At 42.7% G+C, this 22,386-nt stretch overlaps 1 protein-coding gene across 1 annotated transcript in view; it reads left to right on the top strand.

The window, feature by feature from the left end:
• The first annotated feature begins 4,437 nt into the window (after positions 1-4,437).
• Positions 4,438-22,386, top strand: part of LOC124798963 — a 75,093-nt gene continuing 57,144 nt past the window's right edge. Inside the window, exons 1-2 of the mRNA XM_047262498.1 lie at positions 4,438-4,758; positions 20,791-21,012. Coding sequence (XP_047118454.1) covers positions 4,438-4,758; positions 20,791-21,012 — 543 coding nt within the window. The remainder of the gene's footprint in view (positions 4,759-20,790; positions 21,013-22,386) is intronic.

Below are 22,386 nucleotides of genomic sequence, written 5' to 3'. Positions count from 1 at the left end.
GATACTCTGAAAGATTACACTACTACCAAGCGTCATTTTGCTGGTGAGGTACATTCCAGGATACAGTGTTCACTCCCTATAGTGATGCTGAGTTCCAAGAAGACAGGTCCCTTTTCACACAGCTCGAATCGTCCAGGACTGGTTTTGTGAGTATGACGATGATCTGTCGCGTATCCCGTGACCATCATAGCTGCCAGATCTCAATATTATTGAGTCTTTGTAGTCTACTTTGGAGAGAATGGTGCGTGATCACTATCCACCTCTTCTTCGTTGTCTTAAGTGGTCACAACTTTGCAGGAATTATAAGATGTCTTCCGAAACCTTACAGGGCCTGTATTTATCCACCCCGAGACGACTGGAAGCTGTTTTGATTGCCAACGGTTCCTACATCGTATTAAGTATGGTAATGTGCTGTGTTTCTTGGTGTTTGTATATGTGTTTACAGTTTTAGATACTAGTGGCCATTTAGAGACCACTGATGCGATTCTTCCAGAGCTTGCATTGACGGACCAAACTATTTTATCCACATCTCTCAGCCAAAGGAGATTTCAAACTGACTAGTACTGCATATTGCGAAAATACATTTGACAATTGTTTGTACGCATAGTTTCACCTATAAACAAATATTGCACAGAATCGCCACATCACTTTGCAGTTTTCATAGACACCACTGGGAGTGGATTAACCGATTTGAAGTTCGTTAGAGTGAAGCTATTGATAAAGTCAAATGTGTAAAGTTTGGAATGAAGTAGATGCGCCGCCCGGAGTGGCCGTGCGGTTCTAGGCGCTACAGTCTGGAACCGAGCGACCGCTACGGTCGCAGGTTCGAATCTTGCCCCGGGCTTGGATGTCTGTGATGTCCTTAGGTTAGTTAGGTTTAATTAGTTCTAAGTTCTAGGCGACTGATTACCTCAGAAGTTAAGTCGCATAGTGCTCAGAGCCATTTCAACCATTTTTTGATGTAGATGCATAGAACACTCCTCTTGCTGATCGTACGTACACACGGAAATTGTCTTAAGGTGACATGTGGATTCTGTAACAGCTGCTAATATATTACATGCATTTCTCTCATCAGCTGTTGTTCTGATTCGTTGGTGTATTTTACTCTCCACGTTATAGGTTTCATTGTTCGGTGCAGTAGCGAAGACATTATACTTGACGACGGCTCCCGAAAAGAAGAAATGGTATGTAAGTTGGGCCTTTGCCAAGTTCTGACGAAATTCTACAAGCAGTATTGTTTGTATAGAATCACTTTATATGTGTTCCTGCTCGAGGATCACATTCTGAGCATTTAATATGACTGTGCACTATGGGGCTTAACTTCTGAGGTCATCAGCCCCCTAGAACTTAGAACTACTTAAACCTAGCTAACCTAAGGACATCACACACATCCATTCCCGAGGCAGGATTCGAACCTGCAACCGTAGCGGTCGCGCGGTTCCAGACTGCAGCGCCTAGAACCGCTTGGCCATCCCCGGCCGGCCAAACTAATAAACACACGAACAATACTTGAGTTACAAGTTCGTTTACATATGGGAAAGTAGGGAAGTGGTTTGTGTCAGCACCGCCTGACGCTGAGAGAGGGCTGTTATCTAGTTACTATTTGCTTGAGTTACATGTTTGCTTGCAGATGGACACTGGGGCAGAAGTTTGTGTGGACACCGCCTGATGAAGGGAAAGTGTTCGGCGACGCTGCTGTCTTATTATTTGAGCTAGTTCCACCCATGTTACGAAGTAGCAGTGCACCAGATCATAAATATATCGTTCTTTCACGACTTTTGTGAAAACGGAAGCGCAATGACCTAAACTCTTTCGCACGTGTTCCTTTAGAGTGTGGCCGACTCGAATGATGAAGCTTGTCGAAATTGGTGGGCAGCAGAGTGTGGCACCACTTGTGAGTCGGTACCAAAATAGGGACGAGTAATTATGAAAATCATATCACATTTGGAAGAAACAGCAGCAGTGTGCTCAATGAAACATCTTAGGATGACAGGAATCTATTTTGGTTCTCTGAGCTATCCAGCAGTTAGGTACGAGTGTGGATATTGGCTTACCGGAGTAGTATTTTGATACGTGTACTCAGTTTTCCTAAGACCAGGTCTATGAATCTTTCTTCAGATTCACAGATAACATTTTACTTTCTAAGAGCTATTCAGTTTTTACATCAACATATTTTCTCGGTGCGTTACTGTACGAATCGCAGTGCACGTACTATAATTCTGGATATCACGCATTGGTAATTTGGTCTGCAGTCTTTTTCCTGACACTTTTGATAAGAAGAAACACACGCCTGTTTCCATTACCATTCAATAGCTTTAGTCCCTGATACTCTAAAGGACTGATGCTTATTGATTTCACTGATAGAGAATATTGAATATTTTCGTTCCCAGGAGTTCGAAGTATTACCCTAACTAACTGGCTCTCTTGCTTATTGTTGTAGGTAATGGTTGAATAAGACGTTTAACAAAAACGTGCCTTCTTACTCATAACTATTCGAATCTCCTAGTTTATAGCAGGCTAGGTGAAGCCTTCCCCTACTACCACAGCTGGATCAAGTTATCACCTTCATAAAGGCCACAAACCTGGTGACAGTTCTCTTAAATATGTCGTTCAGATTATTATTACGCAGAACTTGTGAACAAGTATCTCGAAAATGTTGAAACTGGCTGAACGTTTATGTGCTACCGTGGTGAGCATCTACGAAAAGAGGTAGAAGGGCAGTAAAGTTACTACTAGGCACTAAATGATTGGATGTCCACGACTGTTCACAGAACGTAGGGTTCGGATGCTTGTCTGCCCTGTAAAGTAGGATAGGTTGTGATCTGTGGCATATTTGCTGAAAGAGCACAATGCCTGTCCATGCACAAGTGTTTCGGAGCACACCGTTCATTGTACTTTGTTGAAAATAAATCTGAGCAGGAGACTACCCCTATATGTTCACATGTTGATCCAACATCTTTAGTTATCACTACAGTGGATACGGGACCATCGAGATTTGACCGTTGATCAATAGAAATGTGTCAGCTCTTCGGGTGACTCAAATTTTTGGTACCCTAGGTCGTCTCCACAAACGCCGTCATCTTGGTGAACGGCGGCTCGAAACGTGCAGCGCGCCACGGATGCCAGCTGGTGGGAGTAGTATTACGCCATAGGAGACACCTTCCTGCGCTTGCATGGAACATGTAATAGTAATCGAAGACACGTTGACAGCAGCTAACCACCTGCATCTCTTCCTGCTTCATGTCTTCACCGACGGTGGCTTCACTTTTCTGCAATATAACTGTCCGTGTCTCGGAGCCAGAACCGTGCTACAGTGGTTCGAGCAGCATTTTAGTGCACTCACAGTGACGTTTCGTTGACCAAATTCGCCTGATGTAAATCCTATGCAACCCATCTGTGTCTCTACCTGCGACATCACCTCGTACACAAATGAGCGGCCCGTTATTTACGAGAATTACATGACCTGTGCGTAGACATCTAATGCCACATACCTCTACAAACTCATCATCAAACTGTCAGACCCCTGATACGCAGAACTAGTGATGTATTTCGATCCAAGCTATTAAGCAGGTGGTCATAATGTTCTGGCTTGTCAGTATATATCTATTAGCATTTACAAGTACTAAAATTCAGTACACTAAGCTGAAAAAATTTATGGTTTTTCATTTCCTCACAGATGTAAAGCGACGATAAATTGATTAACTTCTCGTTGTTGGCGTTCACGGTTATCAAAATTATTGTGGAAGACATCGTAGGCCTCTTTGATTGTAAAAGTTATATATCTGCACTCCGGCAGTTTCGGCCATGTGGCCATTATCAAGTGATATAACCGTACTACAGGAAAAACCAAAGGATAAAAAACTTCTGACATATATACATGTCATCGCCATAACTGTATGTACGGCGATGACAAGTATACGTCTCAGAAGATTTTTAGATTTTGCCATGTGCTACCATCTGACAATGGCCATATGTCCGAAACTGTAGTACTGAAAATAAATTTTAAAAAAAGGGGACTATGACGTCTTCTACAACAATGAGTTCATGTAAGCAACAGGTGAAAATATTTACAAGTTGTTGCATCAAGCGGTGCCAACATAATTTAACTTTATTCACTTGTGATAAAGAATCTGTTTTTTTAAGAGGAAGGGCTTCAGCCGTTTATAATTCTTACACCTGTACTCCTAATCCGGAGAAAGTGTGTAATACATTGGAGCAAGTCTCGTAGCAACTGGAAGCACAGGTCGTGTAACGATCCTAGGATCTGCCTCTGCCTCTAAGGGCACGTGGGCCGGCTGTTGCTTTTATGAGGGGCCTATATTTCAGTCGAGATTATGTCTGTATGCAGTGCGCGCTTCTCGCCCCGGTGACGTAACGCGGGCAGCGAGCAGACAGCACCCAATTCGTCTGCGGGAGCGCAGTAGCGGCCGGAATACCATGGCTCCTTCTGATCTTCTGAGCTCGGAAGAGTGCCAGAGAGTCGTAAAGAGCTGGTTGGCCGACGATCATTTCGAAATTGTGGACGTGCAGGTCCGGCCCTTGAGTGACGAGGTCAGTGGTTTCCTAGGGTCGCACCTCAAAGTCAGCATTAATGTTAGGCTTGGCAAGGAACGTAAAGTCAAACAGTTGGAGTTCTTTGCCAAAAGTATGCCGTCAGAGGCTTCTTCGTTCCACACGGACTTCATCAACTCCATACACTGCTTCGAGAAGGAGACCGCTTTCTACGACATTGTGGCCCCACGGCTGGTAGAGGCACAGGTGAGTTTGTGTTCCGCATTACATGAAGTAAAACACATATAAAATGACATGAATGTAATAGTAGTGGCTGCCAAGGAATGCGTTTACTTTGTTTTCGTAGTCTGTATGTTGGGCGACAGTCTGTAACTTTCACTCACATACAGGATAATCTTTTTCCTTGAGCCGAATGATACGGCTCAAATCCTGCACGTCAATGTGTGGACTACGGAAACCACAGTCATTATGCTCTGAATGCTAATGGCGTTCGGTGTCGAGAGGGAGATATATATATATAAACACTCTGTCGCTACCTATTCTCTCGTAAAATGGCACTTTTTACTCATTTCGTGTAGTAAACCATGCATTAATGTGTTTTCAGTATATGTAGATTTACTTAAGCTACAATTTCAAATGTATTTAATCAAGTCATGCATTTTTCACTTGCATGAAAAAACTGACATATGATGTTATAGCTGACCATATAATTCTCGTTTTAGTTGTATCTGTTCTTTTTCTCAAGTTTAAATATTCTCGCCTCGTTAACGAACTGCCCTTAACAGCACTAGGTACAAATTATTTCGTAGCATTTTATTATCTTAGTACGGTGCTTGTATGTCTTTTAATCTCATAATGCTTTTACTACCGTCAACAATCCATTTCTCTTCCCAGTTTCGAGATCTGAAGGCGGTCTCTGCAGCAAGCCAACAGGATACTTGAACAAATAATATCAAGTGATATAACTGATGTTTCTTCCGCATTATAGTATCAGTGGTCATGATCCGAATGACTTTTATTACTTCAGTTACGTAGTCACTGTGACATCAGCGCAGAAGACTGACCCAGTCAAGATAGTCTTCATCAGTCAGCTCCACACGCTCCACATACATTTTACAAAATGTAGTGGCTCTTTATTCGGGTGTATGAAATGTAGGTATTTCCGAAACATGCAGGCAAGTCACTGTTGGGCTGTTTATTATTCATTCATTCTGTCATCTATACACTGTGCTCTACAAATCTCACCCGTAGTTGCCGAGCGGTTCTAGGCGCTTCAGTCCGGAACCGCGCTGCTGCTACGGTCGCAGGTTCGTGTCCTGCCTCGAGCATGGATGTGTGTGATGTCCTTAGGTTAGAGGACTGAAGACCTCAATCCCATAGTGCTTAGAGCCATTTGAACTATTTGAACAAATCTCACCATGAATGAGGCCGTTTAAGGCAGGGCAATAATTAACGTTATTTACATAGAGATGTTACTTCTGTGAAGTATACTGATAATAAATTATTACTAAGCAAATGTGCCCACACAGATAATTATGGTAATTACTTTTTGAATTTTTGAAAAATGTTTATGCTTATTATGTGCCTACTTTGAAAAAGAAAGGCACTCTACTCGTCTTCTTGTCCTCAGCAGCTGCCTTTCTGTATTACTTCGAATAAATAATTATTTAACGTCACAGGAACTATGTCAGCGAACTGCATACTACAAAGACAAGATCTGTTTAATACAGACATCAAAACCTGAGCGCAAATATTCTGATGTATTATAGGAGTTTCTAAAGCGGTGTTGTTTAACTTCGGTTTTGGATATCTGAGGATTTATCTTCTCTATTTATGGCCATAGCTGTTCGCTTAATTTAGCGTCAGAATATAAATCTGCATTATGAAACTCAGATAAGGATTCGTAGCCTGTATGAAATTATTTATAAATGTAACACTGTGGTTGTAAATCGCACAGTGCATCCTAAATTTGCCCTTGCTATTAGTCTAAATGCCGTTCGGAACACACGTATCAGCATGTAAGCGCGTGAATCCGCAGGCACCTGTAAAATCTTCTGCAAGGTGCTCGATTATTACAGTCACGCTATTCTTAATACGTATTCTTATAAAATAAACACACTCCTTACCTAACTTGCATTTTCCTAGGAGACTATGCCATAGGTCAAACTTGATTGTCTAAAGCTAATCTGAATGTTTAATGAGGCTCATGATACCGTGCAAGCCTGATCTGAAAGCTTGACAGTGTCAAGACCTGATTGTAGTAGTTTAAATTCGGAAAGGAATACAAATTCTGCGTAAATAAGCGTTAACTATGACTGTCTTGGAAAGCTGTTAGGCATTCTTAAAAATCGAGAAACTATAATTACTGTATTTTTTGTAGCAAATTCAATGCACTTTAGCTGAAATCAATGTGTAAGCTTTAAATTTAACAATCAGTTCGAATGTAACAAGTTATTTAAGCAAAGTATCCACTTGCAAAACTAGCAACATGTGATTAGTGAATCAACTAAACTTCATCTACCATCACTATTCGTCTATAAAGAAAGGCAACAGTCATTTAACTTATTTGAAATGTGCACCTTTATTAAAATTATTTCTGTAACAACAATATTAAAGTTACTTACTCTTTGCTACTATACTCTTTCAATTACCACGACAAAGATAAGTGAAAGGATTGTCTTTATAAATAGCTTATATTGATTATATTTTATAATATTATATTCATGTTGTTCAAAATAGGAAAGAAAGTTTTCTTCCGCCCAGTCACGAACTAGAATACATATAATTAATGGTTCCGTATGGCCTTTTTGTATCTGGTTTGATGAAATAAGAGCTCAGATTTGGTGCTCGAACAGTGGCTTCATACAGTAACAGTCATTTACGGGTAAGCACATTATCGTCTTGAAGTACTAGTACGTGCATTCGTACTCCTCTTGCTGGATGATGTACACACTTTATCGGAGGCTGATGACTGGTATTTAGGGAGAAAAACTCCACAGTGCTTCTGCTATAATATTCTTCTTGCCTCAGGTTGTAGAGAAGTCACACTTTTGCGTCAGCTTCAGCCATTTGGTTTTTATTATGAAAAGTTAACTTTAGATCGTAATTTATTGCACATACACCGGCCATTTAGACCCATCGCAGAAGACAGAAATATTCAAATACATATACATAATGAAATTATTGACACATCAATTCCACGAATCATGATAAAATAGTTGAGAATAGTTATAACGTCACAGAAAGTTATTACATATTTGCTCATTTACTTCTCTTTCTGGCGCCCTCAGTGCTAGCTGTTGGATCTACTTCTTCCGGAGTCACTAAGGTCCTGTCTGTCCACCTCGTTTCCGGACGGTTTCTTGGACGTCTATCAGTTGGCTGATCTAGAAATACTCCATTACTGAGAGTGCCCTCTGCCGTAGAACATGTCCTGTCCACTGTAGCCTTCTTCTTCCAATCACTCTCCCAATATCAGCTTTCTTAAACCGCCGATACAGATCTTCAGTGTGCCTTCTTCCCCATCTTGCAGTTTCTGCATTGTATACCGGACCATAAATTTTCCATTTTCCTTCAAATCTACCTCTCAAACGTACGAATGCGCTCTTCCATAGTCTATGTACTTGTCCACATCTCACAACCATACAATACAACCGGTAGCACTAGTGACATGTATAGGTGTATCCTACTTTCCTGGGATACGATGCGCAACACTTTTAGGTGGTTTAAACTGTAGCACTCCAGGTTCTCACTGTTTGTCGAATTTCCTTCTCTATCTCACTTTTATTCGACAATATTGACCCCAGGAGCTGAATTTCTCAACTCTTTCTAAGCTATGACCGTCTAAACTGCTGGCGTCCAAATCATTCTGTCGATGAGAGATTACCGCATACTTTGTTTACTCATCGTTGGCCAGTAACCATAGTTTGCTCGTTTCTAGCATAAATTGAGAGGTATCTGCTGTCACTTCATTCAGAGTTTCGCCCGCAATCACCATATCATCTGCAAACGCAAGGATCGTATCACTTCCAACCATATTCATCACCCTATAATGGCCAATTGCAAGTATCACTTTTTCCAGCGCTATGTTGAACAGAACTGGTGAGAGAGGATCACCCTGTCTCAATCCATTCTTAAGTCTGAAGGGTGTCGACAATTGATTTGCCGACCATACTTGGCAACATGAGCCGTTGTAACAAGCTGTAATCGGCCTAATGTACTTCACTCGTATGCTAAAATCCCGCCCGAGGGCGGTCCGATTAATGCTGTCTTATGCCTACCGGAAGTCAAAGAATTTAAGGTGTAGTTCTTTATCGAATTCATAGAACTTCTCCATCATCTGTCTCAATGTGAAGACGTGGTCGGTAGTTGAAAGTCCAGGGGTAAATCCACACTGGTACGTGCCTACAATCCCTTCGAGCAATGTTTTTAATCGACTTAGTATTCGGGTGGTGAACACTAATTCGAGTGGTGAATCCTATCTCCAGCAGTGAGATCTGTCGATAATTACGCACTTTTGTGACATGGTCTTTTTTTAAAAAAATAGGGTATACGACTGCCTTTTTCCAATCCGCATGGATCTCCTCTGCCAACCATATTTCAGCCATAATCTGTCTGAGACCTTTTATTGTCGCTTCCCCCCGCATTGCTGTCACTACTGCCTGGAGCCTTATCGTTTTAAAGGGCCGCCAGCATGGTTTTTATCTCATCCGATGTTGGCTCAGGAACTTCTTCATGATTTAGTAACTTGCAAAACATCTTCCAAAGGTACCTGCTTGCTCCACTGAGGAAGCACTCTTTCCTCATCATCTATTACGATTAAAGTTTACGGTCTATAAATATCTATCGCAAACCTTGTTCGCCGAAACAAGGCGCTGGTTGCTTTACTTTAATCCTCGGTTAGCCTCAGTAGTTGTTTGCCATATTCTCGTTTCTTCTGCCTTATGATTCTGTCTGTCAGTCTTCTTTCCATCGTGTATGGTACCTTTGTGTTGTCAGTGGGATTATTCAGCAATTCTAATCTTCTTGCATCCTAGTCTTCACCGCTTCTTTACACTCATCATCAAACCATGCCTTTTTCATTGGCTTTAGTTGTCTTCTTCACTTGCCCTTTGAATGATAGCCCCTCGTAGTGACCGCCACTTCTATTCCACTCCACTTGTGATCCTGGACGATAGACAAGTCATGACTTTTCTTGATAGCAACGTCTCACTTGCTCATTTGCAAGCATGTCTTTGTCATGTCGAGCCACTGCTTCATTTCTCTGTAGCCATTTGGTAGTTAGTTTCAGTCGCAGTTCCAGAATCACTAAAAGATGGTCGGAATTCATATCAGCCCCGCGAAATGTCCTTACTTGTTCAACAAACCCACGGTGATTCCCATCCAGAAAATGTGATGAATCTGATTTTTATTTTAAACATTTTGTGATATTCAAGCAATTTTATGTACCGCTTTGCGAGAGAAATACGTGCTGTTAATGGCCATTCTTCTGTCGGCAGCAAAATTGATTTGTAGGGCACAATTTTCATGCTTTCCTCACGTAGACTACGCGGGCCGATAATCGGTCAATTTCCCTCCACCTTCCCAGTTCATGCATTAAAGACTTGGCGTGCTGTATGTCCTGGTCATCTGTCTCCGACTTCCTCCAACTCAGCAAAAATGTTGCTTTTCGACTCATCACCTGCGTCCTCTGCTGGTGAATGGCAATTGACAATGCAAATTTTATATAGAGATGCGATCACTTTTCGGTATCCTCTTGGTAACAGCTATAGATACTTCGTTGTGGACGGCGAAACCAACTCCTTACGTCCAATCTGGCGTGACTCATTGCTGTTAAAGAGAGTGTATTGATTACCGACCTTCATGATCCCTTGGAGAACTCTTGTTTTTGGGAGAGCCGTCACGACGCATTTGTAGCTGCTGAGCGCGTCTTCCAGTTGTTTCATTCCGGCTCTGATGAGGAATCTGATGTTCTATGTTCCAATTCGAAAACCGCTTCGTAGGCCCTTAACCAAGTGTTTGTCAACCACAGTATTATCTGTCCTGTGTTTCCTTTTGTCACTTTATTTTATAACATTATTTAAAGCTAGTAGGTTATCAGCCTTCTGAGCTGGAGCCCAGTGGTGGAACTGTCACCTTCGCGGTCTGGACCAACCGGTTTCTTTTCGAAGGTCCTTTTTCTAGACAGGCTGCCTTCACCGTGACTTAAGAACGCCATCCATCCTTAGGCGTTTGGATTTGGGGTTTCCCTTCAACTAGCCTGATTGCTTTCTCTGTGGCGAAGGAATCCAGCCCACTACACTACATTCCCCTATCAGCACTTGGGGAGGCACCCGATTGGGAAGCAGCTACCCCGCACGGGAAGTTAACGTTAGATACAAAATAAAATCACGAAGAAAAGCTCAGTCTTTTACTGAGATAGTACAATTGTGGTTTCTCCAGCAACGATGTAATGCACCGCATTTGACTTGAGTACATTTTTTATGTTAATGTCTTATCTAGTATATATATTATGCTGAACATATATAGGAGTACTCCGTATTCTAAGCTTGAAGATGAGAAATTTCTTTTAATTTTACTGAGATAGTAACTCACTACATACTCTATCACATTTGCTGTGGTCATACTCTTAATTACTCATTGTTCTAATTTTGCATTGTGACCACGCTCTCTAGGCTGTGACGGCATGATACAGACTGTCTCTTTACGCTCTCTGACCCGTTTCTACACTACAATTCACTTAAAATGTCAAGTAGCTATTTCTCATTACCTCCCTTCAGATTTGTTTCTAACAAGAAGGGAGAAGTACACCACAGGCTCAAAATACACAATCAGAAAAGAAGACAAGTAATACACCCCTGATATCCCAAACTAACCTCAAAGACACGAAAGTAACATATTCCTTGAATAACTCTACAACATTTTGGATCATGAAAACTGGCCAGGAAAAATATACTTAGCAAAACCCTATGCCATACAACTAAAGTCCCAGTATACAAGGATCGTAGCGCTGAGCACTGCTAGATTTAACGAAAACAATACTGTCCCTTACATGCAATTTATTCCAAATACGTGCAACTTCAACGAATGAACAATCTGACAAGATGCGACAAGTATCAAAACTCCTCTAGGTACTACACGTGAGAAAGTAATTTTAAAACTCCTAACGTAACTTAAAATTTATGTTCGGAGCAGATTAACTGGACCACTTCAAAGAAAAGAAACAATCTTGCGACATAATTAAATTTTAAGGAACCAGACGAAGGCGAGCGGACTATGAAGACAAATACGTGGTGGTCGGAAAAAGTTTTTAAAAAATTGTAAGGGTGTTGCATGGTCGGTTGTGCTGTGAAATAATTTTAAGAGGAAAACTCGCTACGATGCCCCGTTTCCTACTTAATTAGCACTGAAGTTAGAATATCAGGCCGTTGGGCGCGAAAAAAGCAGAGACACAAGAAACTGATTAGCGTCAGATATTCACATAACCTAGTAGATGGTAGCGCGTGAGACTGGTCAGCCTTTGGCTTGCATTAGATCTTTACTACCGACCCAAGTTCAACTTTTGTGTACCTTTCGCGTTCTGTTTTAGGAAAACGAACGAAGGACACGTTTGCCAACAACGTCCCTGGCGAGCCGCTTGAATTTGGGCGTTCATCGGTCTGATTGGCTAACTTCAATGATCATTAACTAGAAATCAGCGTAACTTATCGAAAATTTTTTTAACAGTTGTTTGTCAGCACAGCCCACATTGCAACATCGGTACAAGCGTTTGAAAATGTTTCTGACCACTCTGGATAGTACGGATATCTTGCCACTGTACGACCGAGCGAGGTAGTGCAGTGGTTAGCACACTGGACTCGCGCGTCAGGCCATCCTGATTTAGTTTTTCCGCGATCTACCTAACTTGTTCGAGGCAGATACCGGGATGGTTCCTTTGAAAGGACACTGCCGATTTCCTTCCCCAGCCTCCGATAGCTCAAGCTTGTGCTCCGTCTCTAATGGCCACGTTGTCGATGGGACGTTAAACAATAATCTCCTCCTCCATTACATTACCGCACATGCCTAGATAATAAGTACACATGAAATGTAGGGAGATGAAGGAAAGCGAAAGGATGGATGGGAAATGGTGATGTCTGGCCGCGCAGAACATTATCCTAATGCGATGACGAAAGTTGAGAGTTTGTCGCGGACCGGGATACGAACCCGGATTTCCCGCTTCTCATGAGCAGTTGCATTAAACCGCCTCGGCCATCCGGACACGGTCGCTCACCGACTCAAATTTTCAACTTATCGTATGCTGCAATTTCATCGTCCATTAAACTCACTACTCGCAAATCCTGGTCCCGTAAGAGTTAGGACAGTATTCGCGCATTCACATTGAAACAAACATTGAAGAGACGTAGGCCGTCTTTTTATTTTCTATTTTTTTCAGAAATATACATAAAAGCATGTGAACCAAAAGGGTATAATTCTTTTACGTTTTCTTCCAGCATGGATGGTTACCCAATAGATATGTGTAAACCCTGAACTACATCTTCGCACCTTTAAATTTTTTTTATGGTTTTAATTTACTGTTACTATGTTACCATTTGCGTACATCGTTGTTACTTTGGACGAAACTACAGCTTACCTGCTGCTTAAATGACATGATAGAAGTCTAGAGTATGCAAATGACTTTGTATACGCCCGTCTGATAATTATAATTCCACATTTTTACAATAAAAGTTCTACTATGTTGTCATTTGAGTACAATGTCGTTATTTCGGATCTAGCCAGGGATTACGGTGTTACTTTAATGACGGATTGTAATTCCACACCTCTGTTTTAATAGTTGTACATTTTTAAATTTTTCTACGACTATTTTAGAGGCGTTGACCATATGTCTGTGATTTTTGCAAATTGTTAAATCCTGTTTAAGTAGTCTATGGTTTATTGGTTTGCGGTAACTGTACTAAATATAAATTCAATTTCTACATAGGTACATTGCGTAATTAACGCTATAAGAATAACTCTTCAGAGTCGAGCCTGCCTTAATTACTAAATGGTAATAATTTTGTAAACATGTTTTTAGATTTATGTTCGTCCTCGCTTTAGCTAGCACACTGTAATGTAATCACATAAATAATTTCAAGTAAGAAACCCACGTTACACTAGTGACATCTGTCGGTCCAGTGACAACGCTTATTCGTTACGGGTTACCGCCTGCTGGTCTAGCAGCGCCCTGATTGCAATGATGTATTGTATTGTGATTGACATGTGGCGAATAATTCTTTTTATACTCGTTTTAATCCAGAGGTGCAGCTCCATCAGCCTTCTAGTTTGTTACGTTCTTACCAGTTCACGAGAAACGGTTCTTGTACTGGTATTTTAAGACATATACCATAACCTGTCTGTCGCGATATCTTGTTCTTCTGCTTTTTCATTTATATTGTACCTGATACTCCATATTACAATTGTTTTGTACATAGTCACACTCTGTAAACGCTTTCGAGGTCTGAAGACGGTTACAATTATTACCAATAAAGTTTATTACTAACGATCTTGGGAAATAATTTATCTTCTCCAATGTACTACCACAGATCACGCTTTGATTATCATTATGAGCAGTAAAACATTTTGAAACATTTGCGCTCCGGCTTAGACATCTGTCTTAGCGTTGTCCTAACTTTCCAGTAGAATCATCATAGAAGGCAGCTGCCTGTGCTCTCCACCATTTATCTAAGCTGGTATTCACGGCGTTGTCTTCGTAGCCAGCGGTTCTTGTGAGCAGAGATGAAACTAAGACGAAGGCAAGGCCGGACGGTGTGATGGGTAATTGAACACTTCTCGTCGGAAACGCTGCAGATGCGACTTCATTGCAGCTGTAATTTGCGGGCGAAAACTGTCATTAAGAAAGAAATGCGTAACAGTTAAGTTATTTGGGCTGCACGAAATCAGGTGAAATCTCGCAGCAGGCATCCATACTTGGCGGAAGACTACGCGTCTTTATGTGCTCATTAAAGGGCGACGTGATGCGACTGACGGACATACAGAGACACTGCCCAAAACATCTGATGAAAGCTTCATCGGACATTCACTGTGGTTTCCTTTTTGCCATCGTTCTGACCTTAATCAGCGAGTAGCCCTGGTACAAATGACTCTGCATCGTACTATAGCGATTAATTATTTCTGCTGTGCCTCAACTTGTCATCTTAATTAACGTAAAAGCCTGATTCAGCATATAGTAAAGTTAACATTGAGAACGCAAGAGCAATTTCACACCTAAGCAAAGAGAGTGGTTAGCTGGAAAAGGGACACTGAACGCCTAACCAAACGGAGCAAATGTCTGATGACATGACAGAAGAAGAAATTGGAGACAAAATGGAAGACGTGACTAAAAGAAGGTATCGGTTGATGGGACACATCTTACTGTATCATCATTTGGTAATGGATGGAAGTGTGGAAATAAAAGCTGTAGGGAGAGAGAAAGCTTTGAATACACAGAGAATGTCCAGTAAATGAGGAGAACTGAAGGGGCTTACAGAGGGGAAACTAGCGCGGAGAATAACTTTGAGCCACTCTTCGGTGTGGGCAATGACAACAAAACAATAATAGTGAACCGTGAATTATTTTCAAAGCATATTCTTAAGAACTTATTTTATTTACTAGCGATTCATCAAGAACATTAACAAAATGGTTCAAATGGCTCTGACCACTATAGAACGTAACATCTGAGGTCATCAGTCCCGTAGAACTTAGAACTACTTAAACCTAACTAACCTAAGGACATCACACACGACCATGCCCAAGGCAGGATTCGAACCGGCGACCGTAGCGGTCGCGCGGTTCTCGACTGAAGCACCTAGAAGAGCTCGGCCACACCGGCCGGCAAGATTAACACATTTAATCACACTATGTAAGCGTGGAAGTAGTTGCCAAGGAGTAACTGATGAAATCATAATCAAATTCCGCGGGCCGAAGTGGCCGAGCGGTTCTAGGCGCTATAGTCAGGAACGCGAGGCCGCTACGGTCGCAGGTTCGAATCCTGCCTCGGGCATGGATGTGTGTGATGTCCTTAGGTTAGTTAGGTTTAAGTAGTTCTAAGTTCTAGGGGACTGATGACCTCAGATGTTAAGTCCCATAGTGCTCAGAGCCATTTAATCAAATGCCTTTTAACAAATGGCAATTTATTCACTTTAATAGTGTCTAAAAGCATTTTTTTTTAAAGAAGAAGATTTAAAATTATAATCAGAAAGCACCCTCTAAATATCAAGTTACAATTTATTCAGAGGCAGAAAGAAACAAGTTTTGACGGTATGAGCTTTCGGGCAGAGAACCTTGCCACTGCCTTCTGACACGGCCGTAGTTACGACCGCTCACAACAGCCTCTGAAAGACTACACTGGTGCAGATCTGCAACACACCAGATTACTTTACACTAAAAGTTTTAACAATTTACACAAGCACACGACCTATGCACCCCCGCAGGAGGGGTGGAAATGGTACAAAACACTAACAATTAAAACATTAATTTTGCCACCAAACGTGCAACTTGATTTTAACTTCTAAGAAAAGTCTTACGGTGAAAGGGTGGGGTGGCAACTTTATATACTAAAATGATCATTTAAATGAAAGTCCATGGAATACAATCTTATATAAAATTCTACAAGATTGGCCAAACAAGTTAAGATGCTCTGCAGTACACAGATACCGCCTCTCAAGATGATAGGAAAGATCAAAACATATTTCAGGCATTAGGCCATTACACTCCAAGCAATAAATTCGTTAACACACCAAATCCGACAAACATGACAGAGGCAGATCCGAACGACCCGTGGTCTAGGCGTAGCGTCTTTGATTCATAATCTAACCGTCTTCGGTCCCGGATTCGATCCCCACCACTGCCTAAATTTTGATAAATAATCAGCATTGTCGGTCGAAGACTTCCGGCATAAGAAGTCAGCCTCATTCTGCCAACGGCCTTGTCAAAGAGGGCGGAGGAGCGGATAGAGGTTCAGTGCACTCTCTTGTCCTAGGGGTGGGAAAATGCCCCTAAAGGGGGAAGAATCAGCGATGATCAACGACATGAGGATGCAGAAGGCAATGGAAACCATTGCATTAAAGACACGTAACGTGTATCCACAGGACATGTGACCTGTAACTGAAGAAGTGTCATGATGATCTCTCCATTGGCAAAAGATTCAGGAATAGTCCCCCATTCGCATCTCCGGGAGGGGACTGCCAAGGGGGAGGTTACCATGAGAAAAAGATTCGATAATCAACGAAAGTATAACGTTCTACGAGTCGGGGCGTGGAATGTCAGAAGCTTGAACGTGGTAGGGAAACTAGAAAATCTGAAAAGGGAAATGCAAAGGCTCAATCTGGATATAGTAGGGGTCAGTGAAATGAAGTGGAAGGAAGACAAGGATTCCTGGTCAGATGAGTATCGGGTAATATCAACAGCAGCACAAAATGGTATAACAGGTGTAGGATTCGTTATGAATAGGAAGGTAGGGCAGAGGGTGTGTTACTGTGAACAGTTCAGTGACCGGGTTGTTCTAATCAGAATCGACAGCAGACCAACACCGACAGCCATAGTTCAGGTATACATGCCGACGTCGCAAGCTGAAGATGAACAGATACAGAAAGTGTATAACGATATTGAAAGGGTAATGCAGTTTGTAAAGGGGGACGAAAATCTAATAGGCATGGGCGACTGGAATGCAGTTGTAGGGGAAGGAGTAGAAGAAAAGGTTACAGGAGAATATGGGCTTGGGACAAGGAATGAAAGAGGAGAAAGACTAATTGAGTTCTGTAACAAGTTTCAGTTAGTAATAGCGAATACCCTGTTCAAGAATCACAAGAGGAGGAGGCATATTTGGAAAAGGCCAGGAGATACGGGAAGATTCCAATTAGATTACATCATGGTTAGACAGAGATGCCGAAATCAGATACTGGATTGTAAGGCGTACCCAGGAGCAGATATAGACTCAGATCACAATATAGTAGTGATGAAGAGTAGGCTGAAGTTCAAGACATTAGTCAGGAAGAATCAATACGCAAAGAAGTGGGATACGGAAGTACTAAGGAATGACGAGATACGTTTGAAGTTCTCTAACGCTATAGATACAGCAATAAGGAATAGCGCAATAGGCAGGACAGTTGAAGAGGAATGGACATCTCTAAAAAGGGCCATCACAGAAGTTGGGAAGGAAAACATAGGTACAAATAAGGTAGCTGCGAAGAAACCACGGGTAAGAGAAGAAATACTTCAGCTGATTGATGAAAGGAGGAAGTACAAACACGTTCCGGGAAAATCAGGAATACAGAAATACGAGTCGCTGAGGAATGAAATAAATAGGAAGTGCAGGGAAGCTAAGACGAAATGGCTGCAGGAAAAATGTGAAGACATCGAAAAAGATATGATTGTCTGATGGACAGACTCAGCATAGAGGGAAGTCAAAACAACCTTTGGTGACATTAAAAGCAACGGTGGTAACATTAAGAGTGCAACCGGAAATCCACTGTTAAATGTAGAGGAGAGAGCGGATAGGTGGAAAGGATACATTGAAAGCCTCTATGAGGGTGAAGATTTGTCTGATGTGATAGAAGAAGAAACAGGATTCGATTTAGAAGAGATAGGGGATCCAGTATTAGAATCGGAATTTAAAATAGCTTTGGAAGACTTACGGTCAAATAAGGCCGAAGGGTTAGATAACATTCCATCAAAATTTCTAAAATCATTGGGGGAAGTGGCAACAAAACGACTATTCACGTTGGTGTGTAGAATATATGAGTCTGGCGATATACCATCTGACTTTCGGAAAAGCATCATCCACACAATTCCGACGACGGCAAGCGCTGACAAGTGCGAGAAATATTGCACAATCAGCTTAACAGCTCATGCATCGAAGCTGCTTACAAGAATAATATGCACAAGAATGGGAAAAAAAACTGAGAATGCGCTAGGTGACGATTAGTTTGACTTTAGGAAAGGTAAAGAGACGAGAGAGGCAATTTTGACGTTACGCCTAATAATGAAAGCAAGGCTAAAGGAAAATCAAGACACTTTCATATGAGTTGTCGACCTGGAAAAAGCGTTCGACAATATAAGATGGTGCAAGCTGTCCGAGATTCTGAAAAAAGTAGGGGTAAGCTATAGGGAGAGACGGGTCATATACAATATGTACAACAACAAAGGGGGAATAATAAGAGTGGATGATCAAGAACGAAGTGCTCGTATTAAGTAGATGTAGCCTTTCGCCCTTGCCGGCGGGAGTGGCCGAGCGGTTAAAGTCGCTACAGTCTGGAACCGCACGACCGCTACGGTCGCAGGTTCGAATCCTGCCTCGGGCATGGATGTCTGTGATGTCTTTAGGTTAGTTAGGTTTAAGTAGTTCTAAGTTCTAGCATTTGAGTCCCATAGTGGTCAGAGCCATTTTTGAACCTTTCGCCCTTACTCTTCAATCTGTACATCGAGGAAGCAATGATGGAAATAAAAGAAAGATTCAGGAGTGGAATTAAAATACAAGGTGAAAGGATATCAATGATACGATTCGCTGATGACGTTGCTATCCTGAGTGAAAGTGAAGAAGAATTAAATGATCTGCTGAACGGAATGAACAGTCTAATGAGTACACAGTATGGTTTGAGAGTAAATCGGAGAAAGACGAAGGTAATGAGAAGTAGCAGAAATGAGAACAGCGAGAAACTTAACATCAGGATTGATGGTCACGAAGTCAATGAAGTTAAGGAATTCTGTTACCTAGGCAGTAAAACAACCAATGACGGACGGAGCAAGGAGGACATCAAATGCAGACTCGCTATGGCAAAAAAGGCATTTCTGGCCAAGAGAAGTCTACTAATATTAAATACCGGCCTTAATTTGAGGAAGAAATTTCTGAGGATGTACGTCTGGAGTATGGCATCGTTTGGTAGTGAAACATGGACTTTGGGAAAACCGGAACAGAAGAGAATCGAAGCATTTGAGATGTGGTGCTATAGACGAATGTTGAAAATTAGGTGGACTGATAAGGTAAGGAATGAGGAGGTTCTACGCAGAATCGGAGAGGAAAGGAATATGTGGAAAACACTGATAAGGAGAATGGACACGATGATAGGACATCTGCTAAGACATGAGGGAATGACTTCCATGGTACTAGAGGGAGCTGTAGAGGGCAAAAACTGTAGAGAGAGACAGAGATTGGAATACGTCAAGCAAGTAATTTAGGACGTAGGCTGCAAGTGCTACTGTGAGATGAAGAGGTTAGCACAGGAAAGGAAATCGTGGCGGGCCGCATCAAACCAGACAGTAGACTGATGACCAAAAAAAAAAAACAACTGAGATCTCTCACGAAGACTTGGCGCGGGACCCCCAAATCGCTCTCCCGAACCGTCCGCTGCCAGCGGGTTCAACAGACGCAGGAAGGCGCGCCGATCTGCCGCCTCACGGCGTCGCAGCTCGCCCCGGGCAGCCCGATGTCGTGGTATCACTCCCGTTGTTCTCGTGTCGACCGCGAAGCCACTAACCCTCACTATACGACGCGGCCCACTGGACTCACGAGGCGACCTCACATGCGCCGACGCTCAAGGCGGACAAATCATCTAGTGTCTCAGTGCGCGACCGACCAACCGATCGATCCAACTGCCAATGACCATTGCCTGAGTAAATTCGAGCACACTGGCGGCCTAAAGCGCAGACTCAGATGCGGGAACTAAGCCCCGACCGGACGACCACACGCTGAGTTCTCTTACTGGCAGTGTGGAAAGACTCTCATTTTGCCGGCTTTAAAGGTTGATCCGAACGAAAGACATACTAGCACTCCGGACGACAGACAGACACTAACTGCCTCACAACTGCGGACGAGAGACAGACTAGCAAGCTGGAGACGAGAGACTTACCCAGACTGCTTAGTGACAAGCTCATAGCGCCCCTTAAGTGCACGTGAACAGGCTTCCTTTCCTCTTTCCCACCAGAGGGAGACACCAAAGCTGCGATTGCCACAGCGGTGCCACCGTCAGAAACGGAGGGCGACTGCTTCACACTACGCGCTTCGGCGCGCTCTTCAAAACAGCAATTTTTACCACGGCTCAAATAGCAACAAAAACATCAGGTCTTCTAAAAGAGAATTACATATTATATCAGTTTGTTCAGAACAGCCACTCTGCACTGCAAGGTATGCCATTCAGATTGCAAACACCACGCTCCTTCTGCATTCAGGGGCTCGTGGTTAGCTGGCAACACAGTGACCGGTGATGATTCACCACGCTCATTGCCCGTGACGCTATTGGCTGCCCGCAGCCGGCAGACTCGCCCGCGTGGGCGCCGCGGTGCCTACTGACGCGGCCCGACCTGGTGCTGCTCGAGGACCTATCGGCCCAGGCGTTCCAGGTGCTGGACAGCCGCGCGCCGCTGGACCTGGAACACTGCCGCCTCACGCTGCGCACACTCGCCGCCTTCCACGCCGCCTCCATCCTGCTGGAACGCCACGCTGGAGTACCTCTAGACACGCTCTTCCCAGAGGTAAGCTCCAGTCTCCTGTTCGGTAGGGTCAGCAACTTGCTTTGTGCAAATGTACCCTTATATGTACGATGGGGTTAATTTTCTGACATCGTGTTGTTATAATTAAAGTGCAGACACTCACAGATGTCCAATGTGGACTGTACTTATCGTACGGCTGCGAAACTTGGCAGGTATGCAAATGCTTTAATGAGGAGCTTCTTTACACTGGAAGAAAGTTAGTTCCAATTTTGGTCACCAGGTGCAAATCTGGCGCTGTACAGAATCGCGTCGACGACCCTGGTGCTGATGTTGAACAAATTGTGTAAGTAATCGTTAACAATAAAATCCAAACTATGCCTCTCTCACTTGTTTGACTGTCTGCCTGTGTCCCGTTCCTAGTCCATTAAATACATAAACATTTCTATATGTTTTTCCTTGCATTCAAAGAGCAACATTTTTACCTGGTGGTAAAAATCGGAACCAATATTCCTCCTGTGTCAATCATAACCACTCGGTAACATTAAATATCATTCTCAAGATCGCATGATCAGGCTGAGACTCTTATGTTATTTGGGTAAGTTGTCTCGACTTTCAGCTATTTGAATCAGCGACATATTTAGATAAAGCCGTGGGATTTCTTTAATTTTTCCTTTTTTGTGGAGATTCACCTTTTCCATATGTTTAGTAGAGAAAAACATGTTCCATGGCATCGTGTAACATCACAAGTGGTCTAGGGGTGCCAGAACGGTAGCTCAGCATGTTCGGTCAGACGATTAACGGCCTTGTGTAATAAAAAAACTGAGTTAATGGGTAAACGATGAACATGAACAAGCGTCATGGGACGTCTGCCCTGAGCAGATAGAACGAACAACGAACAAAATGAGAAGAAAACTAAAAAAAATGGGGGGGGGGGGGGAGGGACTTCGGTTGGTAATCAAAAGGTTCTCGGTCGCAGGTTCGAAACCCGCCATCACATAAATTTTGATTAACAGTCAGCGCTGGCGGACGAAGACTTCCGGCATAAGAAGTCATCCTCATTCTGTCAACGGCCTTCACAAAGACTGTGGAGAACTGGATAGAGGTCCTTGGGGTGGGAAACTGCCCCTAAAGGTGGAAGAATCAGCAACGATGAAGGGCGTGAGGATGAAAAAGGTAATGGAGACCACTGCATTAAAGATGCGTAACGTGTATCCATAGGACATGTGGCCGCTAATTGGAAAAGTGTCAACAAGGTCTCGCCATTTTCAAAAGAATCCAGAATAGTCCCCCATTCAGATCTCCTGGAGGGAATTGCCAACGGGAGGTGACCATGACAAAAGATTGAATAACCAACGAAGGGTTGACATCTTCAACTTCAGTAGTCCTGTCTTCCTCAGCTGCTTGTAATATTACGGT

This window comes from Schistocerca piceifrons, chromosome 5 (assembly GCF_021461385.2).
Source record: "Schistocerca piceifrons isolate TAMUIC-IGC-003096 chromosome 5, iqSchPice1.1, whole genome shotgun sequence".
NCBI classification, from domain to species: domain Eukaryota; kingdom Metazoa; phylum Arthropoda; class Insecta; order Orthoptera; family Acrididae; genus Schistocerca; species Schistocerca piceifrons.
Note: the sequence above shows the minus strand (reverse complement) of the source record. Positions and strands in the feature narration are given on the sequence as shown.